This window comes from Chondrus crispus, genomic scaffold (genome assembly GCF_000350225.1).
Source record: "Chondrus crispus Stackhouse genomic scaffold, scaffold_26, whole genome shotgun sequence".
NCBI classification, from domain to species: Eukaryota; Rhodophyta; class Florideophyceae; order Gigartinales; family Gigartinaceae; genus Chondrus; species Chondrus crispus.
Genome location: NW_005179159.1, coordinates 244,305 through 253,806, shown reverse-complemented (window position 1 = coordinate 253,806; position 9,502 = coordinate 244,305). Strand labels below are relative to the sequence as shown.

Below are 9,502 nucleotides of genomic sequence, written 5' to 3'. Positions count from 1 at the left end.
GTATGAGAATAGTAGCCATGCTCTTCGCAATCTGTTAAGTACTCAGATCAAACCGCGCACGTGTGCTCTCACAGGTAGAATTTGGTTTCACAGTTTTTTGTCGCGTGGCATCTCACATTCAATGCAGGGAAAGATTGGAATGAAGGACAAGTGAGGAATACTGTACGTGAAGCTATTCCACATTACCCTTCGACGGGTTATTGAAACTACTCATTTGCACGTCCGGTAGAGAACAGAGAGATCGCAGTCAGACACTCTTTCCGAGATGAAAGAAAGCATCAATTTGTTTGGTAAAGAGTCTTGGCGTGTATGTCGTCACCCGTGTAGATCCTTTTCATACAACAGGCGCTTCATGCGTATTACACCGAAGTTCTCTGTGCAGTTTGCACGTGAAAGCCGGGTAACGCACGTGTATCCCAAACATGGTCACTACATGTCGGAATGAACTGAAGTGATCAGATAGTCTGAAGCTCACTGCTAATTTGCGGAGAGGTTTCAATGCTGTTGATCTTCTTGTCGTTCTACATCCTGCAGTCTGTTACTGACAATCGGCCGCACATGAGTTGACCGTCTTCTGAAATTTGGTGTCCTCGATAGGACTACAACCTCCTTTTTACTGCCCACTGCGCTGTGCTATTGCTATTCGTCAAGGACGACTGTTGTACATGGTTATGCACCAGATATGGTGTACCGTATTCTAAGGGAAACAATCCTCATTCTCGTCGTCACTCGTCGATTCGCTGGAATCCACGGGTGCGGCAGTGTCACATGTTGATCTACTGAACTTGGTGGCACATGCACGTCGTAGATCGTTCTCATCCTGTCCTTTATCACGGTCATCCTGTGAAAAGTACGCCCGCCCAAGTTCAATAAACCGCACCCTCCAGGTCACTACTCCCTTCTTATCCATCTCTCGTCTCACCCTCATGTTCCGCGTGCCGATGTCCATGTGTCGCAATCCAGTCTCGTGAAGCTCTTTAAGTGCTTCGTGCGCCGCTTGTGTTAGCAATTCACTATCTCTGCTGTCAAGCACGACATTCCCACACCTCAACACTTCATTGAGCTCGTTTTCGTTTGATTCCATGGTCAATGATTCTCCCACATGCTCTGTCACAACCACTGTGTCCGTTACCGGTTCCTTCCAGAGTGCCACTACACGCGGTAACACCGTCCCTAACAAGTGTGAACACCTCTCCGCGATTTCCCCGAACAACTCAGCCTCGTTCACGATCATATCTAATCCTTCTGGGCAAGCGCAGTTCCAGTACTTCACGGCTACTTCCATGTCACCATTCCAGCTCCGCAACACTGGCGAATGCCTGTCCGTCGTGATGATGTCATCTGAGGCACCCATTAAACGGCGGATCCGTTCTGGTTGGTGCAGCAGTGCTGCATCATGTTCAAAAAATGCGCTGTCCTGGGGTTTCGGACGCTTATGTCTGTTCTGAATACATGCTGCCATGTTTGCAGTTTTGGTGCCACTACGATCAGATGTCGCGTCATTGACACGAGAGCCCAGCCCCGTTTTCATTTTGTCGGGTTTCAAAACGTTGCGACTACTTTCAGTGGGCCCAGAGCTTTCACGCGGATTCTTCCTCAGACGAGTTTGTTGAAAATCATTGAACGCTACGTGCAATTCATCGCTGCTGCCAGAGCTGGTGTCACTTTCGCGGAGCACCGCGATGATGCCATGAAACTAGGACTCGTCCGCGTTACACTCGTAAAGCCTGGAAACCTCGACCTTCAGTTCCCATCCGCTCCTCTCGCTGTGCGCTTCAACTTTCATGAACATGGCGTCGTTGTGCCACAACGAAGAAACCAGTGGTTTGTTAAGAAGACGCACCCATTCTTCGTATGCATAGCGTGTATCGAAGCCTGCGACATCATTCTCACGTACCATATCTTCCCTTCTGTTTTGTATCCGTCATTGTGCGCCGCGGCAACATGCACTGAAGCATTCTCCTGGGCAGGAGCTCGAGTAAGCGGCATTGACGGCCCCTTCACTACTCCTGCCACTAAAATGATTCGTTCGTGATTCTGGTCAATATCTTTCGAAAACAGAAAGGCTGGAGATCGACGGGAGATTAAATCCATTGGTGGCGACCCACCATACCGGAACAAAGACGATGGCATGCGTTTGTTTTGACCAGCAGTAGCGATAGTTTGCTTGTTGTCAAGCTTTTCGTAAAACCGGCCATAGAATCAGAAGCATTCGAGACAATTTTGCGATGCATCAGCTTCTGTGGCCATAATGTATTTCCTTGTTAATCGCTTTTTGGCTCCAGTAAATGTGTCAAATCTCTACACTTTCGTTGCCGGCGAGAAAAGCGATAAGATTTCTGCTATCATTACGTAAAATTCTCACCTTGCCGCCAAAGTCGGGCCAAGCACTAGATCTTGCCCGTTCGGGTAAAATCTCAACCAATATGTTACCTCCGCTCAAATGCCCCTCTTACACGGGAAAGACGAGCGGACGAGTGGGCGGAAGCTTTAAGTTAACGAAATAGTGCTCACCTTGTTCTCTAGACCAAGAACGCGGTTTGTATGGAAATGGGGGAACGGATACACCATATCTCAGAAGGAGGAACTTATAAAAGGAGCGATCCGTTCAGAACTTTCACCTGGCTGATCTTCAGAACGTTGACGAGGCTTGTCGTAAAAAAAGGCCTCCAACATCTGTCCGCTTCTGCTCTTTCATCAGCTCCCTTTCACACGAATCGTTGTTCATAAGGCAGTAGAGTTGGGTAGGTCTGACAAGAAGCGTACCACGCCAGTGCAAGGGCAAGATAGCTGGCCCTGTTTATTCCATTAGCTTAGAAATTCGGCTCTGCTGCGCTGGCTGCGACCTGGCGCGACCTGCAGCCAGAGTGAGCACGGAGGGGCGGTACGCGTGGCAGGACGAGGGGGAAAGGGGCGACGAAGACCGGAGAGAGGACGAGAGCAGTAGCGAAGAGGACGGGGGAGCAGCGGGGCGGGGAACGCCGGCAACGATGGTGGACCAGAGACGAAGGGACGGCGGAGCGGGAGGTGCGGGGCGAGGAGCGGAGAAAGAAGGGATTTGGCTCGGCGCGCAAAGCGCGCACGGAGCCCACTTGTACCCTTCTAAATTAAGGACCGCTACACTGATCACAGTATTTAACCTAGACACACAAAATAGTATGGATTCAAAATTAATCTGGTCCAGATTAATTGTTGTGACCAGCCCTCCTCCTCGGCTTATCATATTGCCGGCTAATACAGTATTACGGATGATTCGAACCGGTTTGGCCCTAAATTAAAACGGTTTGTGGGAGGAAAAGCAGCTGTCCCATGAGCTACAGGCCATTAGGGAGTTTTATTGCGGAACATCGCAATAATTTTGATGGTGCTCCAATCGAATGAAGAGTCGTGGCAATGCGTATGATGACTGCGTCCAGGTTAAATATATCACCAAAAAATAAAATTGTCCAGATTATTTTGGAATTCCACAGGAATTGGCCTGGATTCAAAATTAACATGGTCTAGATTATTTGATGAGTGCATCTGGAAATATGAGCTTCAAAATTAACCTGGCCCAGGTTAAATACTGTGATCAGGTGTACCTGTACTTTCATGAATCGCTTGGCTGTGAAATATGAGCCCGAAAATGGGCCCTAACAGATGGCAATCCAGGCACGAAGGGAGGTCTTCTTTCCTTATTCTGTTCCCGTTTTGCCCCTGGTAATGCTTGTAGCACTTGCAGCCACAAGCAATGCAATTCGCTATGACGCAGAAACGGGCTAAAAGGTCCCGAACATGCTGTGAGAGGTCTGATGTGATGTTTTTATGCCTTTCCCGAGAACGAATCTGCGCGGAATCGAACGGGAAGCGGGGGGTTGGCGTGCTCTAGATGGTGACCAAATCATTACTTTTTGGTGACTTCGGACACAGCACTACGCTTCATAGTACTGTACCGTATTACGGGCAACGTATCACGAGCATGATGAAAAGAAAAGGAACTTCATTCCCATGCGTTTTACGTTGCGGTCGAGTGTGCGCTGTTACAGAAATGGAAATTTTGGAAGAGAATTCACTATTCACCCTGTGGTTGAGATGCCCTGACGACCTAAACCCTGCGACGCACTCCATGTTTGAGTAAAAAGCGTGGCACACAAATGTCCTATGTTGGCAGGCGGGTGCCAGGCGATCTTTGCGCAAAGGCAGACATGGGCCGATAATCTCTTCTTGTTCAGGACCTTACTGTATAAAGGCCTGTTTTTTGGTGGGCTCAACCGCCGATATACCGAAGCCCATCGAAGTGACAGGTCTACACCAGACACTCCTTTGAGATTGACCCCTCCCTAATCCTCTCCTGAATATGGCATACCCGTACCCCCCATCTCCATACACACCGGGCTCTTGGTCTAGAGAACAAGATGAGAACTATTTCGCTAACCTGCAGCTTCCGCCAACTCGTCCGCTCATATCTTACGTCTATACGGGGCATACAAGCACGAATAACATTCTGACAGGGATCTTACCAGAGCAGACAAGGTTTTATGCATGGTCCGACTTTCATAGGAAGGTGAGAACTGCACGAAGGGATTCCAAGAATACCATCGCTTCTTTATCCGGCACCGAAAGTGCGGCGGTTGGAGGCATGTTTGATGGAGCTAAATGGCAATTAACACGTAATTACATCATTACCACAGAGGCTGATACGTCATCTATTGTTTTGAATGCTTCTAGTTCTGTGGCTCGTGTTTACGGAAAGCTCGACCATAATCAAATACTCATTAGCTGTGGTCACTATGCAACTATGCCATCTGATGTGTTCCGGTATGGTGGGGCACCACAGATTGATTTGGTCTTCCGTCGTTCCCTGGGCACTGTTGCTTCGGGAAGTCATCACCGGAATCAAGAACCAGTCATCCTAGTGGCAGGAGAGGTCAAAAGGCCTTCAATGCCGCTCACTCACATTCTTGTTTCTGGGAATACTGCGGAGCATGTTGCCGCAGCACACAATGACGGATACAAGGCAGGGGGGAAGACTTGGTACGTGAGAATGATGTCGCAGGCTTTGACGTACGCCATGCATACGAAAAATGGGTGCGTCTTCTTAACAAACCACAACCAGGCCATGTTCATGAAGGTTGGAGCGCAAAGCGGGAGGAGGGGATGGAAAATGATGGTTAAAGTTTCCAGGCTTTACAAATGTAACGCAGACGAGTCTTCGTTCCATGGCATCATCGCGATACTCCGTGAAAGCGATCTAGGCTCTGACGGTAGAGGCGAGCTTCGAGCAGCCTACAACTATTTTCAACAGACCCTCCTGGAGGAGAGCCCGCGTGAAAGCTCGAGACGCGATGAAACCAATCGCAATGCCCCGAAAGCCAAGAAGAGAACAACGGGGCGGGGTTCTCGTGCCAATAGGGCCGCATCCGGCCGTAGTGGCACCACTGTCGCGAATATGGTAGCATCCATCCAGGAAGAGAATGGGATTGCGAAAATCAAGAACAGTCCCTTTTTTCTACGATGTGCGTCAACGCTGTATCAGCCAGAAGTGATCGAGCGTTTGATGGGGGCTTCTGACGATATCATCAGGATGGCCAAGAACTTGACGGTATCTCGGGGCTTTAATGACGTGGCTGACATGGCAGTGGCTGCGAAGTATTGGAACGGCGCTAGGAAACACAGACAGCAGATGGTCTCGAAGGAAGCTGAGTTGTACAAGGAAGTCGCCGAAAGATGTCCGAACTTGTTCTGGGCAGTTTTAATGGGTCAGGTGACATTATGGAAAGAACCGGCCACAGAATCTGCGGTCATAGCAGAGCACTGGGGAGAATCTTTGAGAATAGAAAGGAACAGAAATGGGTTTAACGCAGTGTTGGAGTGCGGCCATATTGCGTAGGACAGCAAAGACTATGAATTGTGTCTTGTGTCAAGACAGCAAATGCCCTCATATCATATCATTTTTTGTGATAATACCTATACACGTATACACGTAGTACACATCACACACGGATATCGTGTCACCTACGACGGCAAGTGGCCGCCGTACTTAGTGTAGAGGGAGCCGGATCAGAGAGTAAACGAAGGGTATCGTTCCTGCACCACAGGTTATGGACCCGACGCAAGAACCGCTGCAAGACGATCACCACAACGCGGGAAGACATCCAAGACGGTCACCACGTCACAGACAAGAAAACCAAGCGAGCAACACCACCCCAAGCCGCTTAGAATACGTCCCAGGAAACCCCGCCACGCCTCCGCAAACACTCGTCGAGAGCCCACATCAAGCTCCTCCACGATCCAGTGTCGAGAGCGGCCAAACTCCCGCCCCACAAGCCGACAGAAATACACCAGCCATCACCATGGCAAAGCCCGAAGAAGCACAGCTGCACGATCACAGGATCCAAGCCCGCCTGCCCCCCCTCATCCCCAACGGAAACAAATTCCCTGCATGGAGGCAGGCACTGAATGACATGCCCATCATTCAGGGAATGGAAAATGTAATGTATCCAACATACACAACCCCGGATGAGAGCAGCCCACTGTATCAAACACACAGACGGAACAGCGCAATCATGCCCATGGCTATCACTAACTCCATCCCGACCACCTTCGCTGCAACAGCCGATCTAGCACTCGATGCTTCCCCCAGCCACATAACACAAACAGTTCACGACTACTTTGCAGATGCTACAACAACGGCTCACTTACTCCTCAAGCAAGAAGCAGAGAGCACAATAATGACTCACGACACCACGCTTGACGAGTACATTGCACGCCACAGAGCAATTCAAACACGACTGCGAATGGTCAACTACCCCAACACCTAATCCGGCGAATCGGTCGCAGTCCCAATCGTGATACAAGGACTGTCAACTCAAACAACATACAAACACCTCCAAGATACATGGGTGGAAACCGGCACCGTCCCGGAAACAATACAAGCGCTTGTACAACACCTCAAGGAATTGCATGCACTAACCATGGAGCGTCAAGCCAAAAATCAGCACGCCCCCACCGACATACACCAGCTACCAACCAACTCTTACCGAATGCCATCATACCTGAGAAGAGGGCGAGGAAGACAAAGCGGACGCGGATGGTACCGAGTCACAACCAGAGAGTACCAGCCTAGAGCCCCCCTGACATGGAGAGCAACCCCCGCACGCCCACACACCAATATGTGAGAGGCAAATCGAGGCCAGCCCCAAAAGCTGCAAAAGGAAACGCAGCAATCATCACACACGACATGGATGATGACAACCACAGGGACTGTGAGCAAGAGGACACGCACTACCACTAAGTTGAAGGTAGGACATTCACACTTGACTCAGGTGCGAACCCAACACACATCAAACACCCCACAAAGGCATGCACCGCCTAACACGTACAGTGCGAGCTAACACCGCAACTTCTATCACCCCCCCTCCCTGCAACTCACCAGGGCATACTTCAGATCCCGATGACCAATCGCAACTGGCTTAAGCTACCGACCCTCATCAACCCCCATGTACGAAAACCCTCTTATCCGTACATGACATCGCCAAACAGTGGGATCCGTCATCTTCTACCGAAATAGTGCCTACGTGCTCAACACAAAAAACAACTACCACGCATTGTTGGCAATGCCAAATTCAGCAAGGGCCTCTACAACCTCAACGTGGCAGCACCCCCGCCGCAGGCAGCAGCCCGAGCGCTCCAACACACGAGAGCACCAACCAAGCAGAAACGCAGACCAACACCAACACCGCGAAAAAGAACAACGCCAGTGGCCCCACCGAGAAAGCGAACGCTGCAACCAAATAAAAGCGCCTCCCCAATGCAAATGCAGCAAAAACCCGCACCGACTCCCCCCAAAAACGCAATCCCAAAGCACAGCACGACTACCACCATTGGCATATGGTGTTCAACCACATCCGACCCTCCACTATCCAGCAAATGGCGAAACGGAAAATGATCCCAAACTTGCCCAAATCCCTTTCCCAACCCCCGCTAAAAGTAACATGCCCTAGCTGTGCAGCAGCCAAACTGCACCCCGCCAAGCACAGCTGCACCACCCACGGCTACAGAACAGGAGAGGCATTCAGCAGTGACATTTTCGGCCCCTTCCCCACGGCATCCAGACAAGGAAACAAATACTTCATGACCGTGATCGACACACAATCACGCTATCTCATAATCACCCTCCTAAAGACCAGAGATCAAGCCGCAGATCATCTGGACAATGTGCTAACCCACCTCAACAAGTGGCAGTATCACAAGCCACGTATACTGCACACGGACAATGCGAAGGAGTACCTCTCGCACACAGCAAAGGCGATGTACAACACACACGGCGTACAGCATAGCACTACAGTCTCCCACACACCCCAAGAAAATGGAATTGCGGAAAGAGTCAACAGAACCATTATGAACGCAGCACGGGCATCCCTCCACCATAGCCGACTCCCAAGTCACCATTGAGAAGATTAAATAAAAGACGCAGCCTTTAAATACAACCACGCACTGCACTTGGGCACTGGGCAAATCCCCATCACAGAATGGTACGGCCATAACCCCAAAGTCACGCAGTACCTCACATTTGGACAACTGGGGCACGCTTCACACATAACCAGCAAACTCCAAGTGAAAAAGCTGCACCCCCGAGCGCTCACTGTGCGGTATTTGTACGCAACTGACCCAACGCATGTCATGATGCTCAACATGTGGGATGGAAAAACCCGGCGCATACAGTCCGTGGACTTTAGACCGTACTACAAAGAAATGGACCCAACTTACAAAGTCAACATCCTATTCAAATCGTTCACCCCAAAGCCCACTCCCAAACAAATCAACGCCACATCACCAGCACCGATGCACCATGGTCAGGCGAAAAATTACCCTGACGCACGAGTGTGAGAAGAAGCCCACAACAAGGAACTCGACAACCTTGACAACAATGAGGTCGTAACATGGACGCCTGCACGGAACATCCCCAAAAACACGAAACCCATCCCGCTCACGATGGGGTATCGATACAAAAGAAACGAAAAAGGGATAATTGTGGAGCGAAAAGCACGGTGTTCTGCCAGAGGGGACAAGATGATACCACGCGTACACTTCGACCCAGAAAAAACCACAAAATATATGGCAGACAAAACCACTGTACGCCTCCTATTCGCGCTTGCAGCCACGTTCCACATGCACATCGAACACATCGATATAAAGGCTGCATACCTACATGAGAAGTTTGACCACTCAGGCAGTGAGCCCGTATATGTCCGACAACACCCGAGATTTGACGGATCTTACAAGCACCCCCATTCAGTCGGCAAACTCAACAAAAATATATATGGCACACCCGGCGCCGGCCACACGTACCTCAGCACAGTAGTCAAACTACTCTGAAAACACACGTTCACTCAATCAGAGGCGGACATGTGCCTATTCCACCGACGCACACAGAACCACATCATCATCGTGTCCGTGAGTATGGATGACTTCACAGTCATCAGTACCGTACTGATGACTGTGAAGTCATTTTTGCAGTTGT

At 50.1% G+C, this 9,502-nt stretch overlaps 3 protein-coding genes; 2 read left to right on the top strand and 1 right to left on the bottom strand.

The window, feature by feature from the left end:
* The first annotated feature begins 682 nt into the window (after positions 1 to 682).
* CHC_T00004952001 (hypothetical protein) lies at positions 683 to 775 on the top strand. The gene has a single exon (XM_005716721.1). It carries the CDS (start codon positions 683 to 685, stop codon positions 773 to 775), a length of 93 nt encoding a protein of 30 aa, XP_005716778.1.
* Positions 776 to 813: 38 nt separating this feature from the next.
* On the bottom strand, positions 814 to 3,223 carry CHC_T00004951001 (hypothetical protein). XM_005716720.1 is given in 2 exon segments: positions 814 to 2,800; positions 2,801 to 3,223. The coding sequence occupies 1 exon segment, from the start codon at positions 3,221 to 3,223 to the stop codon at positions 2,801 to 2,803; it is 423 nt and encodes a 140-aa protein (XP_005716777.1). The 3' UTR covers positions 814 to 2,800.
* Positions 3,224 to 4,336: 1,113 nt separating this feature from the next.
* Positions 4,337 to 6,071, top strand: CHC_T00004950001 (hypothetical protein). XM_005716719.1 is given in 2 exon segments: positions 4,337 to 5,869; positions 5,870 to 6,071. 1 exon segment carries the CDS (start codon positions 4,337 to 4,339, stop codon positions 5,867 to 5,869), a length of 1,533 nt encoding a protein of 510 aa, XP_005716776.1. The 3' UTR covers positions 5,870 to 6,071.
* Positions 6,072 to 9,502: the final 3,431 nt, after the last annotated feature.

Excerpts from the sequence above, each read along its gene's own strand:
- CHC_T00004951001 (XM_005716720.1), bottom strand. The coding sequence starts at position 3,223 with ATGATAAGCCGAGGAGGAGGGCTGGTCACAACAATTAATCTGGACCAG.
- CHC_T00004950001 (XM_005716719.1), top strand. The coding sequence starts at position 4,337 with ATGGCATACCCGTACCCCCCATCTCCATACACACCGGGCTCTTGGTCT.
- CHC_T00004952001 (XM_005716721.1), top strand. The coding sequence starts at position 683 with ATGGTGTACCGTATTCTAAGGGAAACAATCCTCATTCTCGTCGTCACT.